The sequence below is a fragment of the Channa argus genome, chromosome 6 (assembly GCF_033026475.1).
Source record: "Channa argus isolate prfri chromosome 6, Channa argus male v1.0, whole genome shotgun sequence".
NCBI lineage: Eukaryota > Metazoa > Chordata > Actinopteri > Anabantiformes > Channidae > Channa > Channa argus.
Genome location: NC_090202.1, coordinates 24,682,402 through 24,708,669, shown reverse-complemented (window position 1 = coordinate 24,708,669; position 26,268 = coordinate 24,682,402). Strand labels below are relative to the sequence as shown.

The following is a 26,268-nucleotide window of genomic DNA, read 5'->3' as shown; positions in this document are numbered from 1 at the left end:
AACATGCTTTTAAAGCTTGTACGGGATGCTTTGGGGATGTATCCTAAACAGAAATGCAGGACTTTAGCAATCGAACAGTAGAAAATAACACACATGGTTAGCGTGCAGCCAGCTTATTGCTGCTGAGGATACAAACACACCACCAAGTGCTTTGTGACATCTAATATTCAGGATATGTTTTGGCATGAATCAATACAAATCCAAAGATGAAGAATGGGGTTCTTTCAGCAAAAGGAGAAGTGACAATCAAGTTGTCGAGCAGAAAATTGGAAATACACTTTGCTTTAATGCATAATTACATGTTGCTGAGTGATATGCAATAAGTAACTCTATTAATTACTGTAAACATACGGAGTAATAGGGTGAAAAAAAATAACATCTCCAGCTGAGACCCAAGAGTGTTTTCACAGCAGCACATCAATCATTAAAAAACCCTTTAACCAATTGCCAAACATTCTGCACACTTTCACATAGCTTAAAATGAAAAATAATAATAATAATAATTAATAAATAATTCAAAATTGATTCCAAATCCGGGTGCAGACAAATTGAAACCGAATGTGCTCAAATGACGTTCGCCTCACTCGCTCAATAACATTATACAGACAAATGATGAGGATAAACAGAGAGACTACGGAAACAATAGCAATGTTGAATGTTAATTTAAATAATCAATGAAAAAGCCGAAATAGAAAATGACTTTGGCGCATTTGTTTTGCCTTTCCAATGGGTATTTTGTGGCAAACAGTACAGTCTCCCTGGAACACAATTACTGAAGCTGCTGCCGGGTGATTTCCTGACAGCAGATTACTTCCTCACTTTCCGGTTTCGTAAGCTGGTCATGCCTCTTTGATATTTCGATCATTGCACTGATAACCTGCCTACCCGGGCAACTTCTGACAATGCAGGCAATGACATCATCACATCCTGCAAAGCGGCTTTGTCTAATCATTACACTCACTGGTAGAGGATAACACATAAAGAGAGGAAACTGGAAACGAACTCTGCAGTCATACTGTAAGGCACAGCTGTTCACTTCACACCAAGCACAATGTTCCCAGAGACACAACATGAGTCAACATGCAAAGCAGTGCGAGTTAGAACACCCCCCCCCCCCCACCTGCCCACGCTTCCCAGAAACCAAGCAGCTGAAAGAGTAGAGGGGTAAAGTCTTTCCAGTCCGGCCAGAGCAAAACTGTGACAGTCTCCCAATACCACACACACACACACACACAGCTGGAACCGATGGAAAACGGTTCCCACATCTGTAGTACGTATAGCAAAGTGAGATCTGGCGTGTACACTGTGAGAAGGCCTTTGAGTGCTCAATGCTGTCGACTCTGGATAAGAATCCAGAGGAACCACAGTGTGTGTGCCTAAAGGAAACTGAATCAGTTTTGTTCAGCATTTTGTTTTGCCCAGAAGACACAGAGCTCAACTCGAAAGGAGGCGGCTGATTGGAGAAATGTGAGCGAGATGTGAGCAAACTATGATCAATACAGTACCCTCGCCTCAAACCCCCATTTTGCTCGGTGTTAGTTTAGGTGCTGATGACAGGCCTGTTTTATATCGCTTCCACACGTGTGCGGGTGCGTAAAGGTGGAGGGCGGTTATAACAATACATGTAAGGCCTCTAATACAAAATTCAGAAGCTTTTTTTTTGAGGGGGGGGGGGGGGGTCCCTCAAATAAACTGTCACAGAGCGAGGGCAGGTGGGAGCTGCAGCACAAAACACACAGGTGATCTACTACAATCCCCCGGTCTGTGCATCTGCATGAAATTGGGTTTAAATGGAGTGGGGGGGGGGGGCTGGCTTTACAAAATGTGTGACAGGGCACTGTATTGATACAAGCCATGCCGGAGCTACTGAAGACACACATCAGCGACCGTACAGCAACCTACCTGTGATGTTGACGTCCACGATGCCGGTGCGAGTCCCGATGCCATTGGTCGCATCACAGACATACGTGCCAGCCAGGTCGTAGGTCACCGGTCCCTTGAAGAAAAGGGTGTTGTTCCTGATCTCCACGTTACTGGGCAGGGAGCCATTCAAGCTGTTGGGAGAGAAGGAGAGAGAGGCAATAATACTGACACCGTAAAATGGCAGAATTACGCGAGACCACAGAGGGGGGGGGGGGGAAAATCCCTCTCCCAGGAGCGCCAGGCAATTCAAACTTCATAAAAAATACAGTCTCTAGTGCCAAACAAACCTGGATTTGTGTGTGTGTGTGTGTGTGTGTGTGTGTGCGCGAGATAAATACCAGGAATATTTGACAGCGCTATATTTCAGCCATCATCCATCAAGTCCAAACAAAATTATGAGGACAGGGAATCCCAGCAGGTCCAGACAGGTAAAACATAGCTGATGCCTGAGGACACTGGCTTTTTTGGCATGTGGAATACAAAACATACAGTGGTAGGAGGAGGGGTGGGTGGTGAGGAATGGCGGGGGGGGGGCTTCCCTCCTCCACTACAACACAGCTCATATAGCTGAGCTCAAAACTCAGGGGAGCTGTCAAGAGAGGCAGCTGATCAAGCGATAAATGCAGAATCTACCAAATGCTGGGCTGTCAATGGGAGCTGGAGCATCCCTCTCCCGCCCGAGGAGTTTGTCTTCATGGTTCACGCTCTCTCTCCCGTGTTCAGACTTGCTCACGTGCTTTGATCAGGTCAGCACACTTTGAGGTCACGCATAACGAGCGCACCGCCCCTCTGTTCTGTTATCGGGAACGCTTTTATGGAGCCCGCGGGCTGAAAACTGGTATCAAATTTCGGGACAATTAGCCATTTCCTGTTGCCTTCAGCTCGATCAGCTTCATCAGCTGCTCTGAATGGACGCAGCTTAAGCAGAGCTATAAACACGGCTGCGATAATGTTAAACAGCTCCCCTGTCTGATTGTGGTGAGCTGCTGGGCACCGGTGGTCATTTCGGTCTCTGTAAACAATAAGGATCCTGTTAGGACTTTATTCTTACACTCCTGGCCTTGCTCTATGTCAGAGAGGCACTTTGAAATCCACTGGTGTGTGAGAACATTTCAAATTGAAATGCTCCATTTATTACAGCTAGAGAAAAACTAAATGACATTGCACAGAGGCAACAAAATTAGGTTTCATGCTAACAATGGCCACACATCAAGTACTCGAGCTACACTAAACAGGCTTTCAATTACGGAGAAAAAAGCACACTGATGAGCCATTTCTAAATTTAATAAATCATAAAATGTCAATTGCAACCAGTTGATCCATACGTGGATCAGTGCTTTTCACCGAGCAGATTTTCAGTACGAGCCAGTATAAAAGATAAAAAGTATTTTTTGCCTCAGTAAAAAGCTTCCATAGAACAAAGGCAATAAAAAAAAGCTATGGTTGAGTTGTTTTTCCTTGGCCACCTCAGCGACAGGTTCACAATGGAACTGCAAACAGGCCTCAAACAGTATGTCATGATTCAATAATCAGTTGCCTTGTGAGCCGATATCAAATGCTGAGTTCTGCAAAGCCCCAATTGATTTGCTGCAGAAATGAAAGGCTGGCAAACTGCGATTCACCACAGACTGTGCCAGAGACCAGAGATGTCTGCATTTGTATGAGACGTCTGTGTGTGTTTGTGTGCGTGCGCGTGCGCGCGTGTGGAACCTAATAGGAAGCTAAACAGAAGCCGAACAAACAGCTTCAAAGTGATGCAGATTATCTGATGCCGGCTCATGTGCAGTATGTTATGGGTGAGCACAGATGTGGATTTGGACTGTTTGATTTCAAAAACACTACACATCAACCGGTCATCTGGATTTCCCTTTCAAATTGGGTAATTGATAGACGTGGCTTTAGATTTGATGGAAAACACACTGTACGTGATTAAAGGCCAACATGTGAATTTGTGTGATTTCCCCTCTACCCTGGCAACAGGGAACTGATTAGATGATGTTATAGTAACCACTACAATTCTCTGGAATTTTATGAATAAAAAGTAGTTTAAAATGTTCAAAAGTGATCAAAATGAAAGAGATGGGGAAGAAAAGGGACCCAACATACAGATGTTACGGCAAATCACAACAGCAAGCAACAGGATTTGGAAAACAGAATAACGATAAATACATGAACAGTTTTCCAGTGGGTTCATGCAAGATTCCAGAGACCAGTCATACTCAGCCAGGCTACCTGTCTGCTTACCTACTATGGCCGCGGCTCCGACACACTTTGGCATCACTTATCAGAATCACTGCAGAACGTCCGAAACACAGTCTCAAAAACCACCGAGAGAAAAGCAGGGAAAGTCTCACAAGATGGCGTCCGCACGCCCAACAGTTAATACAGCGCGACGTCAACTTCACGTCAAGTCGAGGTAGCTGTACTTACGAATTCAAGTCGACTCAAATTTTGATATTTGAGACAAATCAGGTGGATAATCGGAACAGATTTTGGAGGTAAACACTCTGCAGAATGCAATAATAAGCATTATACTACTTATTTATAGCAGTAGTCAATATCCTGGGGCAAGTGAGCGGATGTGTGCGCTAAGGAAATGGCTTTTTGTGGAAAGAAGGAACAACAACAACAAAAAAAAAAGATGATGGTGCGTCTTAAATCACAACAGTAATTGTGTTATTTGTGATGATAAACAACTCTTTAGCATCCCGCCTCACCACTTACTGTTTCGGTGCCCACTCAATGCTACGGCTCGCTCTTAAAACAGAGTCAACAAATGAGCCCAGCGAGTAACAAACATTTTTCAAAGCAAACAGTCGGGTTCAAACTGGGTGTGTCCCCGCGTTTAGTCGAATCTCCGCTATTTCAGCCCAGCTCCCCATTAACCCATTTTGAGAAAAATGGCTTTGGCACTGTGCTTAAAGAAAGAGAAGGAAATAAAACTAAATCGCAGTTGCCCGCTCGCTTCCTGCAAGGACTCTATGCACGGCAAGGCTTTCTGCACACTCCACACAATGCAGGGAGACAAAGAAAAAGTGTGAAAAAGTGATTAGAGATCGTGGAAAATATTTTTTTAATAATTTCTAGCTGCAGAGAGAATTTGGGGGGGAAAAAAAATCTATGAACTCAATGAATAATGAATAATTTCTATATACATCTGATTGTCTCCGGTAGTAATGTGGATCTGTATCAAGCACATTAATATTTATTGGATTTGGCTACACCTAGTGTGTGTGTGTGTGTGTGGGTGTTTCAGTGTGACGCAATCCTGCCGCCCTGTTCCGGATCGTTCCGTCACAGCCTTGTGCTGACCTCCACAGTGGAGCCCAGGGGAACCTTCACAACAGATTTGGCATCTCATTTTCAGTGCAGCAATGGCCGTCCCCTCCTATCTGTCAGCACAGTGCCCTCGTCCTTCTAGATCACATCTCTTCACCCTCCTCCTCCCCTCATCTCCCTTTGCCTCTGATAAAAACTGCAAAAAGAAACAAACAAACTGGCTTTTTCTTCTCGTGTTCTATGTTTCTATCACAGATTCCACGCTGAAAGCTAAGTGGTAACTAAATCTGACCGGGCCTCATTAGAATCCGACAGTGGCCCATCGAGTAGATACAATTAGGGCACAATGGTCTATTATTCCACATCCACTCGTGTCCAGTGACACATTTCTTAACCGAGGTTTGACTGTGCAATTACAGGACATTTATCTCTCAATTTTCGAATAAAACACTTTCATTTAAAGCCGTGATACACTCACTCACGAAAAGTTGGTTAATAACGAAAGGGCACCGCGTTTCTTTCTTTCTTTTTTGTTTTAGTCCTGCATTAAAATGCACTGAGGAGTTCAATCGGGTTCAAATTACGGCGTTCTAGATTCAGTGTTTACATTTAAACTCCATTATTTCTGCATGAGCAACTTTCATGCCATTACCCAACGTAAATCAAACCCACGGCCGTTTGGCGATTCCCACAGGACTCGAAAACACGTTTGCATCTCTTCTTTTTTTTGGGGGGCATTTATGGAGTGGCTGTCTCCGAGGCACAAACACTGATGTCAGCCCCGCAGTGCGCTGGCCTAATCCACAGCCCCAGCCCTCTGCTCTGTGTGTCAGTGACAAACAGTCTGCCTGCACTAACAATGATGCTTTCTTACCCCTCTACCTGCATACCTGTCCTGCAACTTCAAAGAAAAGCCCCAGGAGCAAAGCAAAGCGTGTTCTGTTTGCATTTATCTCCCAGTATCTGTGACCATCAGGCAGATAGGGGTGTGTGCTGATGCCTAATAGGCCCATTGTGCTCTGCTTGGAGTCATAGTCTTATCTTCATTGCATGTTTTCTAAACAAACAAATAGATGGCCACACATTTCTGGAGCAGGAAGGAAGCTGGTCTGTTTTTATCTTTGTACATTACTTTCTATTATATACACAAACACACACCTTAAGACAAATGTAGGGGCAAAACAGGCTCCATTCAACGTTATCCTGTAAAACTACCTCGCTGTGATTTAGCAAGCCATCTACAAACCCCCCCCGCCTCTCACAGAAATCGAACGTGAGCGCAACAACATGTAGCCATGTCCGACTCACAGTTTCCACTGGTAGATTGTAACAGGGGGGTTGGCGTCAGCCCGACAGGTCAGCTGCACATTCTGGCGGTTCAGGTACCAGTTTCCATCGAAGCCCTCGATCTTCACCTCGGGTTCATCTGCAAGGAAGACACGCTGATGTCAGTTCACTGGGCAAAAACACTTAGCATCATCTCCCTGCTAGAGCGTAGTACTAGCTATGCTCGCAGTTATGAAAAGGTTCCATTTGTATTTATTTTTGTGTGGCACTTTCATTCGAATAAGTCTCATATATATATATATATATATATATATATATATATATATATATATATATATATATATATATATATATATATATATAGAGAGAGAGAGAGAGAGAGAGAGAGAGAGAGAGAGAGAGAGAGAGTCTACTGCAAAGCTGTCAGATGCGTAAAGGAATGAAATGACCAGACAGTAGTCAAATCCTACACACAAGCCATGTTTCAGTAATGTGTTCCTTGAAATGAATCAATATATTTAGTAATGGAATACTGTTTGTATTCATTCATGAATAAAAGTAAAAAATTTACAAATCTTCCTCCCATAGAGCAAATTTTGCGCATACTTGGAACTCATGCGTTTACTCTTCTGGGCGTCACTTTCTAATGTCGGAGAGATGAGTTTGGTTTACTGTAAACCGTGGTGTCCTCTTGAAACAGGACACCAAGTTGCAGGTGGCCTAACAAATTCAGATTAGAACTGGCGTGGACCTTTCCACATGAACAAAACACTTACACTCAGTGTAAGTTCAGAAAATTCTTACATGTTGCACATTAAACATGAATTCAATCAAAACCTATTTCAAGGACATCCTGTTCTTACACTGCACATTGAGCACCACGCTGTCCGTGATCCTTTCGTTCCGGTAGGTCACGATACACGTGAGCTTCTGTTTGTGGGTCTCGCGACTCGGTATCACCACATAGTTGCTCCGTACTGTCACTGTCCCGTTTTGGTTGCGGGATTCCTGGAAAGTGGCTTCGCCCTTCAACCTGGTGTCCCACTTGATCACGCTCGGAGGCTTCCCGTTGGCTGACACGCAAGTTGCCACGGTCATCTTGCGTCTCTGGGCCCTGGCCACAATTGTGGGAGATGTTAAGGTCATGCGTGTTGTAGGCCGAGCTGTGGAGAAGAAAGGTTTGAAGGAATCAAATTGCTGAAATACAATTAAAGCTCATTAAAGTCTTTTTTCTTTCACTTAGCATTTTATTTCAACGTCAAATTGTGTCTGTTTCACGTACAATCAGACTTTGATCAGCTATTTGAAGTAAATTAAACAAAAGGGCTGAGTTAAAAAAAACAGCGTTGCAACTCGAATCAGGCAAAGTTTCGCTGCTCTCCTTCCTCAAAGCTACAGCAGTTGTCAAAGCACTCACAGATGTAGAACCCACTTGCCTACCCAAATGCACAGTCATCCAATTTGAATCCTTTGTGAGTTGCCAATTAGCAATCTACTCTTAGCACATCAAAAGGCAGGCTTGAGCTTGAGCGAATGCGCAACTGAAAGAGATAGACCACGAAGAGCCTCTTTGAACGCCGCCGGTTGGTTATCTGCACACAGGTTCCTGACGCTCGCTGAGCCACAGAAGCCTAAAAGGGCCTGGGAGGCTCAGTGGCACAAAATGGGGACCCAGAGTTGACAAGAAGCTCTGGCAACAGGGACTCTTTTATCCAAGTGCTTTTTCTTTTACTGGGACTTAATGGAAAATGCACTTAATTGCTAATTATATCTCTAATCAGAGTCAACACACAACCTTTCAAAGCGGCCTCTTTAAGATAAACCAGACCTCAGGCACTGCTTTTTTTTCCACAAGATGAGATTTTTCGAGTCAAATTACACCCCATGAAGTGGCCTTATTGATTTGTGTTTCACCTGCCATTTATTATTGACTTGTCTCTGCAGCTCTTTCCTGTTTCATGAAAGCCATATGGGCTAAATTGCAATTGGTGTTAAATGTGATATAAATCATCACATCATGTATCCATCAAAATGATGTTCACTTTAACGCTGACCGCATATGCTGATGTCAAGGTTCGTGACAAACCACCACGGAGAAGTGGCAGTCGGTAGGGACGTACACCAATCACAGGAGGTTTAACAGCTTTAGACAGCAGAGAAAGAGCATCGGGTTTAAGGTGTTTCGAAAGAATTCAGCCTACTTTACAACAAACCCTGTGGCAGCGTAATGTTGTAGAGCAGAGATGAAGATTTGTCAGTTTGACCCATTGTTATCTGATTAAGAAAATTTCCTTTTCTGCCTAAAGTCAAAGAGAAACCAAATTTGGTTGAGAGGTTCACAAGCTTCTGACAAGTCACTGGGCCAGCAGTAACATGTTTGAGGAAATAGCTTCTTAACTGATTTTAAGATGCAGAACCTGATTTTTTTTCCTGTTTTCTTGGCTCAAATCATATTTACTCATACATGACTCATTGCAGCAATTGCAGATGTGTACAGTCTATCTTTGTTCTACAACTTGTGGAAACTTGGGGGGGGGGGGGGAAACCACAATCACTGACCAAGGCATACGATCCCGTAGCACTGATCTCTTTCGCTGTCAGTATCTCTGAATATATTTTTTCCATACTTCTCCTTATCAAACAATATAAAATTCCCTTTTTGAGAAGTTATGGGAAAAAAGGTGGAAACAGGACTTTGCAAATATCCATCACAAGTTGGAAATTGCTGTAAATCCTAATGCAACTTGTAAAAAGTGAAGTTTGAAAAGCCTCAAACTTCCTGATTTAATAAGAAAGATGTTATCAGTTCAGTTCAGACTTGAAGTCTTCCAAACACTTACTCTACAGGTTCTTACCATATACAGTGAGGTTGACCATGTTCTCCCGGTTGCCGGCAGGAAATGTGGTGTACTCGCAGATGTAGGCGGCTTCATCAGACAGCTGCAGGTTGGAGAACACGATGGTGGTGTCCTCCAGCGAGGGCGTGCGATGGCGAACCGCCGCTTGCTTGAAGCTGACCCGCTCCTTGAAGGGCGCCAGAACGGACACGCCTAAGGCCGGGTTGGCGATGGCCACGTTCTGTTTGGTGCCGTTGAGGAACTTCTGCCAGGTGACTTGAGAGATCTTGACGGGTGGATTACTGTTGATGAAAATGCAGCGCAGTTCCACTTGTTCGCCCACAAAGCCGGACTTACTAGGGTCCATTTGTACCATCTGTCCATTGCCAGCTAGAAGTAACAAACACAGAGAGTGGGGGGGGGGAGAAAAAAATTTAATTACGATTAACAAGCGTCCCAGGCCAAGCAAAGCACTGCAGTCAATAGTAAGTACATGCACTGAAAGTCAAGGAGTCAATTCAGCCTTGTAGGTAGTACATGCACGCACACCACTCGCAGTCAAACTCATGGATCCCCCCCCCGACACTCCTCCTTATACATCAGCATTAAAAAAGTCAGTACATGGCTGTGGTGTGTGGGACAGCTGAGGGAGCCGTTATTAACATAATGGGCACATCTATACCACCCCGTCTTTGTCCACCAGGGTACTGCTACTGATGAGATGGGAGGGCCGAGCGAGAACCAATGCATCACTAATGAATGAGTACAAGGGCAGTGAGTTGGAGCCAAGTCATCATCTCCTGCACTCTCCTCCATCTACCCAGCAACCCACTGGCTGTTCCATTGTAATTTTAATCACTTTCGGCTCACAAATACATCAATTGCTGCCTGTAGCTCCTGTTAAGAGAAACAATGCGGTGTCCCGTGTAAGCACTCAAAAACAATGAGGACACACACATTAAGCTACGTAGAAAACAAGCAATTACGGCCCCTCACCTAATATCTAAGCCCATGAGGTGTTTGCTAGGAAAACAAAGGTCAGTTAACAAAGACGTCCCTTAAGTCAACTCGCCTGTGGTTTGGTCCGTCATCCTTAGGTTGAACTCTGACAAACCCCCTCCTCCTTCCACATACCCTACCGGTCTTATGTCCGGTGGGTTTACCTATTAGCAGTTAGCACCCGTCAGTCACAATAAGTAATGTATTTACTAAATCTTGTTAGCTTTCCTCTGCTATTGGTCACCTACTGCTGCCATCCTTCTTTGTTCCTTCAATTTGAGTTTAAACAACCAGTCTCAACAGATGTGTCACTGAATGATGCGTCATTGAATTGTCATCCAGTTGTCTTTAACGCATCTTTGTTTTCCTAAGCTCTAATTTATGGTTCTTTTGAGATGCAGCCTGATGATGTCCCTGATGGTCTGACAACCTCTGGCTGGGCTTGTATTTACAACCAGCTGCACCTATAATTATCTCCCATGGATGGGTGAGGGCTCACAGGAAGAAAGGCTGAGATTCCTCCGTTAATCACTCTGGACTCATAAAGCATCCAGTGATGAATCGAGTCACAGCCAGAGAGGAAATATGTTGAGGCCTGGGCTGCACACACATGTACCACAAACACAGTGGCTCAGTGATGGATAATGGCTGCTTCTACTGGGGGCTTTAAAATGTATAAGCATACATGTGAGAGATCCATTTATGTGTACACCCGTTGAATACAAAATTAGATGTAGTCTATCACCAACTATACACGCATCTGATGTAGAGAGGCGGGGTGGGGGGGGGGGGATCTGTGCTTACAGGCTGTCAAACTGTCTAAGCAGCAGCAGTAACTGTTATGAAGATTTTCCTTATAAAACTGTAGCTACTCAGCTGAAGGACACTGGGACACAAAGCTCGCACAAAGACGGGATCCAGCATATGCAGACTCTGGCCATTAGGACAAACTGTGCATTTCTTTCCATCTTTCGTGATGGGCACACAGCTCTCACGGCGAACGGCTTATGCTGGAAAGCAGTGCATTAACCAGAGACAGGCAATTGCCTTCCATTGTTATATCCTCTCACTCAAGTACAGCCTTTGCTGCCTACATCGAATCATATGAAAACACGGTAACAACCTTTTGAAGCTACCGAGTACACATCACCTTTCATTTCCTTCTGGCCACATCATCAAGACCCTTTCTATAAAGATTTAAACTTGTGGGACTTGAAGATGACAGATTGATTTACTAATACGACTTGACAGGAACGACCGGCCACCCTGTCATCTGTACCTTGAGAAACACCTGTGTCCTCGGGCACCTCGGGGCACTGCTTCTCTCTGTTTTATCACGGCTTGGATTACCAGTTATGGCAGGTATAGTATGATATTTTTTGAAATCGCAAACACAATTTGCAGTCTGACAACACTAGTTAAAGTTTAATCTTATGTTGCGTGGGTGTGGAGGGGCTGTTTGTGCAGGGAGGTGCTGTAAAAACTCATAAATATGTAGCTGCTTGGACCTCGACTACTTGAATGCTAAAACAATAGTGGCAGGGGGCTGGCTCTAGGAAAAGCTGCAGCCCCTCCCTCGCTCTGCCCTTCCTTGTCTGATTCCGATGCGTCTCACTCGGGTTGAAGCAAATAAAAAGCAGTTCACACAAATGGAAACCAGAGGAATAGGCATAATTGCATAGCCACAGAGCCCAAATCCCCTTCCATGAAGGAGCAGGGGCGCCCACGGGGACCCCTTTCACTCAAGGACTAGAGGAGCCCTTGGCTGAGCACACAGTAAAGCAGTAATTACAGACTACGCTAAAGAGAGGCAAAGCCATAGAAGAACAGAGCCGCATACATGCAAGAGGCATTAAGATGGTAGATTTTGTGGGGGCTATGAGAACCAGTGGTGCATAAACAGAGGAGGGAAAAGATACAAAGTAGTGGAAATACAGAACTGGCCAGGAGACAGAGAAAGGAGGAGCTTTGGGGGAGATTTGTATGTGTGCTGCAGGTTTGAGGCTGGCTCGGTACTGTCGCCTGCACTGCTGCTGCTGCGGCTTTGTTCTCGCGCTGACAAGAGAGTGACTTGGGGGGGGCAGTCATGCTCTAATACACCTGAGGCTAGACACTGCCTTGAGAGTTGGCAGTGAGGAGAGGAGCCCTATTTCTGGAAGGAAAAGCAATGGGACAAACAAACAAAGCAGAAAGTAGGCCCAGGCTGGCAGGATATAAAAAAAAAAAAAAAAAAAAATCAGAGTGGCTTGATTCACACCAGGTGAGCTGACTTGGATCAAGGGGTACATTAGGGGCACTATTAAAACAGCTGCTGCGCCGTCTGGCCCTGCACTGATAGCAAGAGACTCCCGAGGCCTCGGCACAGAGCCGCTCACAGAACATTCGACTATAACAAGATCTGGTCAGTCAGGCAGCGAGGAAAAGCATGTGCTTTGTGCTGTTTGCATATGGCACGTTGGACAATGCGCATGGCACGCTGCACCGAATAACAGCCCCCAGTCCAACGGCCTTCCTATGGTGTGTGGACAATATCCAGGAAAATAACGAGCTGCGGGGCAAAGGAATTGTGATCACAAAGGCCCAGCAATGTTTGAACGAATGAGAGAGTTTATTGCCCAGGTGGGAAAGCAAATAGGACACAACATCTTGATTCGTTTAAACAAAAATGAATGAGAAACACGGCCTTAACATTTAATATTTGCTTTTTTGTCTCGGTTGCAGCGCAAGAAAAATCGAATTCAAGTTACAACACCCAATATACAACTTTCATCTGTTTGCTCCCACACATTTCTCCTCTATGAAGTTAAACCAGGGCTTTGCTCTACACAGAAAACAATAACAGCAGCGTAAAACCTTAAATTAAAAACCAGGGCGCCATCCAGAAGCTTCTTTTCCATTAAACAACTGCTATTTGGCAGCTCATCTCACTGTGCATATGTAATAGCGCTGTCTTTTTTTTCCCCCAGATGAACTGGCCAACAACCAATAATATTTCAAAAGACAATAATTGGCTGGTTTACTCTTATAGGGCCCAGTTCGTCCAAGAGAAATCCACTTACGTCCGAGTGAAATGAAGTTGAGAATAATTCACCTCTAGCTGCTGCAATGTGGGGAAGGCAAAGATTAAACAGGACTGAGTGCATATTTTAGAAGAGGCACTCATTAATGTCTTCTATTTAAAGCTGTACCAGGCAACTTGGCACACTGTCAGTCCCAAATGGCAGCGCAACGTCGCCGTTTGAAGTTTGAAGACTTCAAAACCCAGAAAATGTGTAACGTGATGTCATTAAACTGTACTCTTCTTGGACCCGAATGTCATCTTCTCACTGGCTTTTTCGTGGAGGAGATGAAGAAGAGTTGTCGCTTCCCGCAGACGGGGGGAAAACTTCCTCGTCCCGTCCGGCGCCGACGCTGAATTTACATGTAGGCAAATAGATCACATCTGACATCCCGGCCTCTATAGCTGCAACAGCCTTGTCAACTGCAGCTCTATTCTAAGATTCTAGCAGATAAATTGGGCCTAGTTTGGTATAAACTTCTTGCCAAGCGCAGCTTTAGAGCTTAGAGCACGTGAAGACACATCATCTCCTTGCGTGTGATATTCTCGGGTTCCTCCATTGTTACTTAAGTGGAATGCTGATAGATATAAAACTGCTTGAGCCACTCGGGATAATGAGTGTTTCACGTAGGCCCAGTTCCCACGGCAATGGCGTGTTCCCCCTCTGTATGACCACACATGAGGCGTTTAGGGGGGAGTCCAAATCCTCTGTGTGTCTCACATAACCCACCCATTAGTTGCTTGTTTATTTCCCTGGTGGAACTTTTTTTATGACTTTGTTGACAGCCAGTATTTTAGAGCTCAAGCAGTGGAACTTTGCTTACGTTAACAGGCAGGAGGGCTTTTCAAAATGATTAAAAAAAAATAAAAAATGATGGCATTACGCTTAAGGATAACTGGGAAATATCTTGCTGCACTAAAGAGTTTAATTCATCAAAATGGGCTACTTCATTTAGCAAGAGCAGCCATATTGTATATTTAATGTTGCTTTTTGTTGACCATGGTCATCAAGCCTTTTGAGATGGAGCAGTATATGTCAGAGAATTTGTTTTAATCTACACTCAGAGACTATTTGATGGTGCTTCAGCCAGGTCTCTTGGGTAAACAATGGTGTACCTGCCAAAGCAGCTCTCTTTACCCTCTGTCTCCCCAAGCAAACATTCAACTGCAGAGGCAATCGAAACCTCCCTGGAACAGATGGTTAGTAGACCTGCTCCTAATTTTCCACTATCTGGTTCGAATTTGAAATACTCTTTTGTACAACACATTCGTTCAATAAGGACAATGTAACATCTGCTGCGCTGTAAATGTTAATGATTATCGGGAATATTTATTATGTTAGGCAAGTTTGCAGTGTGGGATTGCTCCATGAAAGGCACAGAGCATTTCTTTTTAACTGTTCCCAACGGCTGTTTGTTTGGAAGCATAACGACTGAGCGCCGCGGCACAGTAGTCGCGTGTTTTTCTCCGAGGTTATAAAAACGACGGCTCTCAGGTCGGCCGCGCGTGGCGTCGGCCAGTCGACCGTACGCGCGATCCCCAGCTAATGCGGCTGCAGCCGTCGTTTTTCTGAGTCAGAGCACAATCCCACACACACACTCACACACATGCCCCCTCGAGCAGCTTTAAGGCATTTTAAATGTCAAGGGGATGCATCAGTTCGCCTGCAACGGAGCTTCTCATCTTAGTTCAGTCGGATAATGATTCATCCCTAAATGAAACACTAGAAAACACGGCTACTCCATTTTGCTATCAGCCGGTTTCAAAGAACCAAACAGATGACAAAGTAAAGTGCATTAGATGCTTTTTGGAGCCTCTTACTATCCTCTTCAAATTTAATATATACAGTGGGTAACAGCGCCTGTGGATTTCTTCTAATAAAGGTTTTTATTTTTTTTTTATTATGGTCTAATAGAAAAAATTTCAAGAAATAATCTGGGATTTTAGTTGTCTTTGACTGTGGCAATGACAAATAAAGCTGGGCCAAAAATACAGCTTCTGCCCTAGAGAGAGAGAGAGAGAGAGAGAGAGAGAGAGAAAGAGAGGGTGTTTGGATAGGGGAGAAAGGGGAGGGGGAGGGAGAGAGAGAGAGAGAGAGAGAGAGAGAGAGAGAGAGAGAGAGAGAGAGAGAGTCAGTATAGAATGTGGTGAGAGTAAACACAGTATCTACCAGCTCCGACTGTCCGCTCTCCCCCTGCAGCTAAACTAAACGAGGCCAACAACGGTTTCGGTTCTACGACATAAAATAAACAGCGCTGACGCTGCCTGACCAACTGGTGAGATGACGTCACCCACTGATACCAGAGAGCAAGCAACGGTTAGCAAACAAATGGCTGGGAACAAGTGAAAGGGAAGCAGAGTTCCCCTACCTGGCAAATGAATCACTGTAAACATTACAGTGGTGCTTGTTTGACTGAAACTGAGGGGGGGGGGGGGGGGAGAAAAAAAAAAAAACAGGGAAGAGATCCAGGTACTGCGTGTGTCTCCAAGTATGGCATCAGAAATGAAATGTTGTGGTGTGAGAGCAATAACTGCTAGATAATCATATGTTTTAGCAGACTGATCTCAAGCCAAGACACTAGGGAGCACTTACAGAGACCAGACAATTAGTCGACAAAGCAGCTCATCCACAGAATGGGCTCAGTGCACACAATGATGTGCACTGGTTATTTTTCAATAATGGAAAAGTTTCCCCGGGTTTTCAAATGAGGGCAGCTGTTGGACATCTTAATAGAAGGAAGAAGATCGATAAATAAATAAATAAATAAGAGGGGGGGGCATGCGTGCGCTGCAATTTGATGCACAGTGGTCTCGAGCATGCCATGGCCCTGGCGGGCGCGGGCTCAGAGCTCGCAGGAGTTAAAGGGTGGGGTTAAATCAGTGTGCAATGCAGAGGATTTGGGGGAGTTACGGGGGAAACGGTAAGCAGTGGTAGCAGCACATAGTGGGTCAGACGTGGTGAGCAGATTACAGCACTCAGGATATTAAAGTGGAGGAGAAACGGCGCTGCAGGCAGCTCACCTCCCGTGGAAATCGCAGCATTAGCGCAGGGCGACACAGAGGCTGTGTCCACATTTCTTGTGACACAGTCAACACCACAACACAATAACCGCTGCTGCAAGGAGCATGCTTCTGTTCATGCAGGTGAGAGAGGTTCAGCCCGAAATTGTCCTTAATAGAAAGTAATTGAGATTAACCTTTAACAGTCAGGGACAGATTAAAGCTCCCTGACGTGTAACGGGAATATGCAAGTTCTTTCCTGCTCTTCGTGGTCAGCTGACAGAAAAAAACATGAAGAGAATTTTATAGAATTTTTTAAAAAAAACAATAATTGGAGAAATTGGTAGCAAGAATAATTAGCTGATGCCAACTCATTTTGCCTGCATGAGTCAGTGCTATGGCTCTGTTGCTCAAAGCATAACCCAGCATACTTTATCGCTGAATATGCATAGGACAATGAAGCACACAGGATTAGGCGTAAGAATGATTTTGGAGTGGGACGTATAGGGTGGGGGTGGCTCCGTCTGAGCCAGCACCACAGCATCACCCTATACACCTCTGCTAAGCACTGAGCAAACACAGCATGAAATGCATATAAATTCCTGCCAAAAAGTGCTGAGAAAGAGTCTGGCCCCGGACACCCATGCATGACAAATCCTTCTCTCACACCATCTGTTCCATTGTCCACAAGTAAAGATAAGTCTTGCATGTACTACAAACACCGAAAACGTCCGCGTGATTACGCCAAACGGTTGTGTCGTATGCAGAATGAAAACATTAAGATTTTCAAAAAAGTCCCGCCGCTATCCATCTGAAAGTGGACGATCGATTATCGGCCGTGCACGAGGGACATGTGATATGGAGACATTCTGCATGCTCAGTGACAAACATTTCATATGAGTGTAAGTCCACACTCCCTGCAAGGTGACCTTTAGAAATACTCAATAAGAGCAAAGAATATCCTTTTTGGCGTCTGACCTATGTCGACCTTTACCGGTGAGGTTTTTTTGACAAAGGCCAGATGATATCTTACAGGCACGCGGGCTGGAGGAAGCCTTCTGGGGGTAAATAGGTCCGGAAAAAGCTGGGGGAATAGCATTGTTCCATGACCAGTGGCTTATTAGACCAAGAAAAGCCAGTGTAATCAATATTTGATTAGAGTCACTTGTGATTTTTTTTTTTTTGTTCAGACATTTCCACGCTGCTCTGTTATACTGGAGCAGCCTCTACAGATTTCATGAAAGAAATCAATGTTGTGCATAACATACTTTTTTTTTGTTTGTTTTTCTAAATGAGTAGGAAAAAAAAAACTGAAGAACTGGCTGTCATCAAAGTGCATCTCTAATTGTGGTTGGGACACAGACAGGACCAGCAGGGGCAACGTGCACACACATATACTTGTTGCTGTGTTGCGCTGAGCTATTTTTCTCCAGCACAGGCCATTTATACAGCAGATCCATTAACATATAGGAGAGGGAATTCACACTCCAGCTGGAGTGGGCAGTGGGCTGAAGCCCCAGTCTGCTATCAATTAACAAGCACACTTAGTATGTGTGTGAGTCACGATCACCATGGGGCTCGGAGAAAAATTGCTGCGCATTTGCTCAAAAACAAGTGTTGTTACAATAGCAAATCTTGAGCTTGATTGGTGGCCTTCGTGTCACGTCGGACGGTCCAAGCGGACCAATGAAAGACCAGCAGCATTTACCTAACGCTGTAATGAAGCAGTCAACTCCGTGCACGTGTGCAAGGAATTAAGCACACATAAACACGATTATGAATTTTTGCCCTGCAGTCACATCTTTTAGGCACGGATTAATATCATGTTTTTGGCCACTGGAGGAAGGAACGCGTGTTACTTAAGCTGATAAAGTCAGATATGCTACACTTGTTTTATCCCTGAACATGTTATCTTATCTTGAATATTTTCTTCTGACATTGGTAATGCGTGTACATTTTAAAAGGCATTTCTTGCTGCAGTTTATCTGAGACATTCACTACACTGTTGCCAGTTTTTTAATTTCAGGATCATTTTACCCCGAAATGTCTGCAACCTTGACGCCGAGCAGCTTTCCCGAAAAGACTGACAGAAATCACAGAAGTTACAGTAGAAGTGTCAACAGCGAGTATGACAAGTAAACAAAAAGACAAGATTGATGCTAACATGTGGCAACAATGGCAACATGGGAACAACCAGTGTTTCAGCATGAATGTTGGCTTCTGGCCTTCGCCAAATTCCCCCTTTTCATGTGTGTTTTCATCATAAACCTCTATGAAATTCAGCGGTTCCAGGCAGAACTCCGAGACCGGGGCTGAAACATTTCCTAAACCAAGACCACAGCCCATCTTTCCAAGGCGAGTACGGCTCCATGTTCCACATACATATAACCATTGGAATGCTCACCACATCTCAGGACCATGTTCATATTCTTCTGCATGTGCTTTCCAGCTGCAGTCCAGCATTGTCTTTCCATTCCTTCTCTAAGCTCAGTATGTTTCCATGCTGCATGTTTCGCCACATCACGCCTATGCCGGCTACAACGAGAGCTATCTGGGATCCCAGCGTATGTGTCATTCTGACACCATCTGTAAATCTTTTTATGACCGCAAGGAATACAAATAATTGGCGAACTGAGTTGAGAGTTAATAGAATCATAGGAAGCTATTTTCTGCAGCTATTTTTTCATCTCTGCTTTTTTTTTTTTTTCATTTTCCATATTGACAGACCATTTGATGGGGAGCTTTAAAAGAACACATAAAATAACAGCACTTAAATGTCTGCACAGTTTGCCACTAGTCTTTCAAGAGGAAAGCGACTGGCAAGGAGACATGAGTAGAGAACCACAAAGCCACAGCAAGGGGAAAGGAAGGGGCCCGAAAACTGAGTCGGGTGGTGTGAGTTACTCCAGTCTCCACTGTCGTTGGATGTCTAACAATGTGTATTGACACAGAGACCCAGCGCGCACAAAAGCCATTTGGTGCATTCTCGGAGATGTACATGGCAAGACAGACAGGAGAGGCCCTTCTAAAAATGGGACTGAAAAGAGAAAGAATGAGAGGGGAGATCAATTGCAGGAATCAAAAAAATCACGAAACATCTCTCTCGGTTTCATCTGAATAGACGACAGTGGGTGGGCTGGAAATGAACTCATATCTTTTTTCTTTATTTTTCCTCCCCCAAGTGTGGCTGCCGGGTTGAAAAAAATCAAGGAATGGGACTCAACGCGTTGAGACCACAAGCGGCGGCTCCAACAATCCACTGGAAGGTCAACATTTAAGTTTAAAACGTAACATTAGGCAGCATCCAGATAAAAGGAACAATGGTGAAGGGAGCCGCCGGTGGCTGGAGATAATTGTCTGGTTCAATGCAATTTCAGCGTGGCCAAAATGTAACTCCATGACTGCTGTGTGACTGCTTCCCTGACAGCTTGAGCTATTAAGTGCAATCAAACCCGCATCGTAATTACCCCGCCTGTTAAAAGAGATTCTTCAGTTAAACTTCCCGGCGTGCCAATTCAGACTCCGAACGCAGGGGGATGAACAGGGAATTGAGGCCGCGAGAATAAACGGGTCCTGGCTCATGATGGCTTTGATGACACAAAGAAAAGCAGTACACCTGATAGTATATTACTATTGATCAGAAGCAGGGAAAAGTGACCGCAAACTTTGTGAACAAGCGAGGGAGCCGTCTCCCATGATGCCAGCATCCCTCTAAGTGATGGTGTGGAAGTCAACCCTTTTTGCAAGCCACAGGTCTTATCCCAAATGAAATCACTCACGTGAGCACCTACGCTTTGACATTAATAGCCTTTGAAATCTGCTGACAGGGTTTAGACTGTAGCCGGCTGAAAGACAACAGGGCCTGTCCAGTGGGAACCCAGACAAAATAGCTGTACACTGCATGTTCAGACTTTTTTTTTTCCTCCAGGCTGCAGGAGGAATGATTTGGAGCCCTTACCCTCATGTTGGCCTCCCTTAGTGCGTCTATACTGCGAGCTGCTCATTGTTTGACAGGATTGACAAGCTCCCTGGCAGAGCTGATTAAAAGCTTTAAGGTCAGAGAAGTGGGACAGATATCGAGCGAACACCTGTCTCCTCACTGTGAGCCAGTCCCCTACTGGGTGTGTCTTCCACCAGTGCAGGATCAATGGCTCCATTAGGACCCAACGTGGACTTTTATTTTTTTTCTTCCCCCTTTTACCTGACACTGTAAACAAACAACCTTTTCCCACATCTCTTCCTCTTTTTATGGGCATATTTTCGTACAACGCGCAGCATCGCCTAGACGTTGCTCGCCAAAATGTCCAGACTCAAATGCAGAGCAGACACACTGATAATTTCTTTTTTCTTTTTTTTTTTTTTTGTGCCAGCTTCAGAATGAATTTCATCATCCTGGTAAAAATATCTCTCAAAGCCCGGATGCCCACTGAAGATTTGCCAAAGGATTATGGATCATTAAAAAGATGTTTGAAGTTCACTTGAAGCCTCTCCGAATAAGTTCCCCGAATCAGAGTTTATGGTGACTTAGCCGCACTCTTTCTCTCATTGCTGTAACCGATTTTCATTTCGAAACGAACCCCTCAGACATTGCAACAGCTGGTCATGCTCTCTGGAGCCATAATCCAGAAAATCCAGAAATGGACATTTCAATTTACTTCAGCCTGAGTTGGGATGATGGTGAATTAAGATACCTGCTCGTGTGGATACCGTCCCGATTTCATCCCTTCTGGTAGGCTTACCTCTCACAGCTTTGCACAAGAGAAGATGCTCTTCTATTGACATTGTATCTCACAATAATCTGATAAATAAAAACCTAATACTACAGCTTTAGCCGTGGGATAAGACTTCAAGGGATGGCTGACTTTCACCAAAACATCTCTCGGACCGTGTCTCACACGACACTCATCATTTACTTTTGTGGATCCCTCCCCCACAGTCACCTAGCTGGTCTTTCTTGATATGATTCAATGGCTGAGAACATTGGTGCTTTGTGCTGCAGCTTTTTATGGCATCGATATCGTTTTGTTTGTAAGGGTTTCTGTTTGCCGTGAGAAAATAAAAGGTCCGACTAGACCAACTTAATAGACATAAAAGAGTTATTGAGACACTGTCAAACAAGCATCCAAAGTGTTAGCGGTGCTAGAGTGAGTCACCACTACAGTTTTATGTCGTGATTGCATTGTAAATTAAACTCTGGGGTTCTACATTTAGATATTTGATGAAAATGTAGTGGGTGAAAGAAGCAAGTTCACACTTCCCTGGTAGTGTTTTGAAGAAGGTGTGAAACTGGGTTTGCAGGAGGACAGGGTGAAGGTGTCGGTGAGGTGCGAGGTCACATTTCCATTCGCAGCTGCTCTTTAGCCCCCTTTTTTTTTTTTTCCAACTGTGCATATTGTTCGTTATTTTTAAAGGCTGGTTTTCAGTAGAGGTCACAACGACAGGGAAGGCAAATTGTGGTGCAATTTGGTGTGGAAGTCACTCTGGGAAACAAAGCACAGAGACTCATAAAATTGATGGATTTTGTGCAAAATATGTAAAAAAACAAAAAACAAAAGTGTTTTTCTGGCAACAATTAAAAAGTCAATTGCCAAAGTTTGTTAGTGGAAGCCTCATTTGACTTGTCTACTCACTTCAGATATGTTCTGTTCTGATGTGCATAATACTTTCACATTTTAGACTCATTTTGATACTGAAGCTCAGACAAGCGTCTAAAACTAGAGAAATCCAAAAGTTAAAAATGATACCCAGTCCTCCTTTTAAAGACAATTCTGTCATCAAAAGCATTTGTATGTGTACTTAGATTAGCCACGTGTTATTTGACTTACGAAGCACTGCATGCAGTATTTTATCTTTACTGCTAGTTGAAGCATACAAATAAATAAATAACTTCCCGTGACCATTAAAAAAAAAAAAAAAAAAGATTTTGAGATAGTTTCTTGTTAGTTAACAATCACTCCTTTGCTCCGCAGCCTGAGTTTTCGTACAGACAGCCGAGAAAGACTTACTGCCACCGGGACAATGAATGCCAGTGTTTTCAAGCATAGAGCATTTGGTAGTGCACATATCTGTTGCCTAGAAATGATAGTAGCTTCGGTGAAAATATTTCATCTTCTCTGTGCCCTTCACAGATTGTAAGTGTACCCTGTGCTCCCACACTCATTCACTTGCAATCCCAGCCTCGCAGAGATGGTGGAAAATGTTTGGAGCAGAAATGAGCTGAGTGCTGGTGTCTCGAAGACTGACAAAACTGCCTCTGTGCATTTGTGGTCGGAGAGGCTCGCACCGCCGCGCAAACGCGCCGTGAGTGTTGTGCGCGGAACTTGGAACAAGGCTGGACATTTGGGCTAATGCAGGCCAGAGTAAAAATAAAGGGCAGCGGACTGTGACAGGTGTATTCCTTGTGGGTATGATGTTGTATTTAATCTTGTTTAAAGTTATTTATAATTTCAGACCGTTGTGCATTAATCTGTCATGCATAGCCGTGCAGTAATTACAGCTACTGTAGTATTAATTTCTGAATGATGGATATGTTTAGAAGCAGAAAAGAAAGCAACACAAATAATCACATTAATCATTTTATCTTTGGCTAGACCAAAGCTCCATGTTCCCGCTACGTGGGCTACACATAAATAGTAACGAATGACATTTTAGTTTTCAAGCATAAACAGCAAGGGAAACTCACTGCACGTGTTTGGCTGCTTCTTCATTCATTGGGAGCAGGACTGAACATGAAACGTAGTTCTTCACACCTTTAATACGGATGCAGGAAGTAGATTTCACAAAAAAAAAAAAAAAAGGAATGTAATCAAATAACTTTTACAGCCTCGATATAGAGGTGAGACCCATCACACGCTGTTATGATCTTAGATTAAATTCCACTAGCTATACACTTGACTGATTGAAGGCCAGTGGTGGGCTGAAAGATTTCAATAGAGACTGGACGCTTAAAGCTGCTCTCATCTGTTCCTACTTAGCTGAAACGCAGGCTCACATGCTGTACAGTCACACAGTCGACCCTTCATACATAATAGATGTGTGGTGACCGTGGAGCTGCAGATGCTTGAGGCTACGAGTTGGTGCAAGCCCCCCCCCCAATGTTTTATCAGGCTTGACTGCTTTATACGAATCAACAGCCCCTCCAGTGACTCTGTGTCTGTACATTTATCATGCTAATGTGACGGTTCAGGTAGACGCCATTTTGCATTAGTGAGTGTGACTTTGTTCAAATTTTGAAACATCATATCATCTTGTATTTCTGAATTTTTGTAACAGTAAAGAAACGACGGCCATCGTGTAAATGCAAGTCTATAAAGCCGTGACTTTACACAACACTGTGCCATGAGCCAGCGTGAGTCTTCAGAGCAGGAGCAGCTTATTAAGATATCAGTTTATTGTTCCTAATGAAAGTGGATTAGCCAAAACCTGCATTAATAGCAAATGCATTTATATTTGTTTTTTTTTAATTCTGGCAGTGATCAAAGACATTAGTTTCCTGGGAGGTGGGAACATCTTTGGTGTTCACAAATGAAAAGTGCATTGTGTTTCTTTCTCCCCAAACAGTTGGCTATTTAGTAATTATCATGCTCACCACATTCTGCTCCAATGCTGAATTATAATTTACTTAATGAATACAAATATCTTGTCCCTTTTTTTTTTAAATGTTGTTTTTGTGGAGAGAGAAACATGAATATAAAAAAAAACAAAAAAAAAACCTTTAAATATTTATATACCCATATTCTAGCCAGATCTTGCTCGACTGCACTAACATGAAACTTGTTGTGACCTAGTTAGAGGAATTCCACATGACAAGGCCGCGTCTGCCCTCTATCCGTGAGACCAGCCAAGCAGAAACAGCCATATCCAGCAGGATATTTTGCACGGGGGATCCTTATCGACAGTTTGTTAGCAGCAGTTTGTACCCAGGTCTGTGTCCTCCTCCTTGGCTGATTAGCTTGGGTGAAGGACAGACCACGGCTGCTCTGGCTCTTCGTTTGTTAATGTGCTGCCACTCCCCTGCAGGGTGAGCGGGCCTGGACAGGCCGAGGGTGACACTCCCCTCGTTCCCACAGCTCAGCCAGGCTGACTTTGCTTGGCTGATGAACTGTGAAGGGACACAAACTCCAAGGTTGTTTGTGCGTCTTTTTTTTTTTTTTTTTTTTTTTTGTTCTTCCTTCTTTTCTTCTCAGGCAAACCAGTCAGAGCAAAAGTGTGAAGCATTGTTGAACCTTGATATCTGCTGGCTTGGCTGCACCCGCGACACACTACAGTGAACACCTGAAGGATCCCTGCTGTCAGGATGTAAGAGTTGCAGGCTTTACAGCCAGCTGCTTATATTTCAATACACACACACACACACAAAAAGAAAAAAAAGAGCATAAACAGTGTCACAAACCTGCCCAGGCATGATTTACCTTGCACAACTTAAAATGAGTCACCCCTCTGATCCCACACAACAGAGCACTCAAACTACAGGGAACATTTCACACGTCAATCCACATAAAGCTTTGTGAATAAGTTCACATGAAGAGATTGCGATTCCTTTAAAATTACTTTCCAGATTACATCTATAGTCCGTTTTCTACCACACCAGTCACCACCATTTACGGCTCTCGAAGGACACCGTAGAGCTTTATTGCTGGTAGTTTTGTGATAATTCTCTCCTCAGAACAGAGAGGTGTTAAAAAAAAAATGGCCTCGTGTGCTGGGGAGGCTGTTAGTTGGTGCTGCTCTTTCAACAGAAACATACAGTGCCTCACTCCCTGAAATAGACAGCCAGGGTCATGACGGGGCTGCTGCAAAACCAATCACAAAGGCCACTGTACATTTTTTTTGCAAGGAGCCCGACAATATCGCACAGCTGCCAAAACCTCTTCGAGCTAATTATGCACAAAACCCTCTTAAATGGCGCGATGGATTCCCTCGAGATGAATTCCTGTTCGTGTTAAGGCACGGAGAACACACTTCTGTCAATGTCAAACATTGTTTAGGGAGCTGCCTCCTGAAAAATAAACCCATGCCAACTGCTCCCTTTGCTGTTCGTAATTTCCACCGAACATATGCACAGGTAGTCATATCCAACAGCTCGTTCACACCCAATGGCTTTTACCTGCGATACAGCACAACAGGTAAAACTGCACGAAGCCAACACCTGGGACTGTATCAAAACCGCTTCTACTTCTGTTCCCAACTGTCAAGACTTTGCTGAAGGCAAGTTCATTTTAAAACTCCAGTTAATCCACGCGATTAACCAAGAGACTGACATTAGGAGAGCGAAAGAACATCGACTAACCGCTTCTTGCTTCATCATCTTCAAATACCTACAAATATTTCTGGAATTAGTTGTTAAAATCAAAGCAGGCAGACGGAGAGAAAGTCAAAAGAAAAGCGATTATGTCGCAGTCCTCTATTTCACTGTATAATCATTCTTCTTAGCACTTCATCCCTCAGAGTTGCTGTTAACTCTTCGAAAATACTCCATGACAGGTCTCTGCTGGCCTTCTTCATCCCCCTAACAAGTGTAGGATTTCCTTAAAGTTTTCTGAAGTTTTTTTTGTTTGTTTGTTTGTTTGTTAAGAGCTAATTTAGCAGGCTCAGCATGTGCGGCTGCCAGGAGATTACCAGTCTAGATGTGCACTGTGTGTTAGTTTGACTACATAAACCAATTACAGAATGAGGAACCATAAGAGAATTAAGAGTTTGATTAGCTGTAGGGTGGATGGCAGTTTAATTGGATTGGCCACCAGTTGGATAGTTTTTGTCTGTGAGGAAATACAGTAGAGGAGCTGAGCATTTCCACCTGAATATGGAAAAGAGATTTGTCAACTAGCAAACACAAATAATACTAATACGAAGACTGTTATAGCAGCACCAGGTGGTTTTTCTACA

The 26,268-nt window shown here is 44.0% G+C and overlaps 1 protein-coding gene across 1 annotated transcript in view; it reads right to left on the bottom strand.

Annotated features, from left to right (window-relative positions):
• The window catches only part of nectin1b (nectin cell adhesion molecule 1b), a 72,048-nt gene that overhangs the window by 14,036 nt on the left and 31,744 nt on the right, over positions 1 to 26,268 (bottom strand). Inside the window, exons 2-5 of the mRNA XM_067506757.1 lie at positions 9,345 to 9,716; positions 7,353 to 7,652; positions 6,511 to 6,628; positions 1,903 to 2,054 (exon numbers count right to left, since the gene is read on the bottom strand). Of these exons, the coding sequence (XP_067362858.1) occupies positions 1,903 to 2,054; positions 6,511 to 6,628; positions 7,353 to 7,652; positions 9,345 to 9,716 (942 nt within the window). The remainder of the gene's footprint in view (positions 1 to 1,902; positions 2,055 to 6,510; positions 6,629 to 7,352; positions 7,653 to 9,344; positions 9,717 to 26,268) is intronic.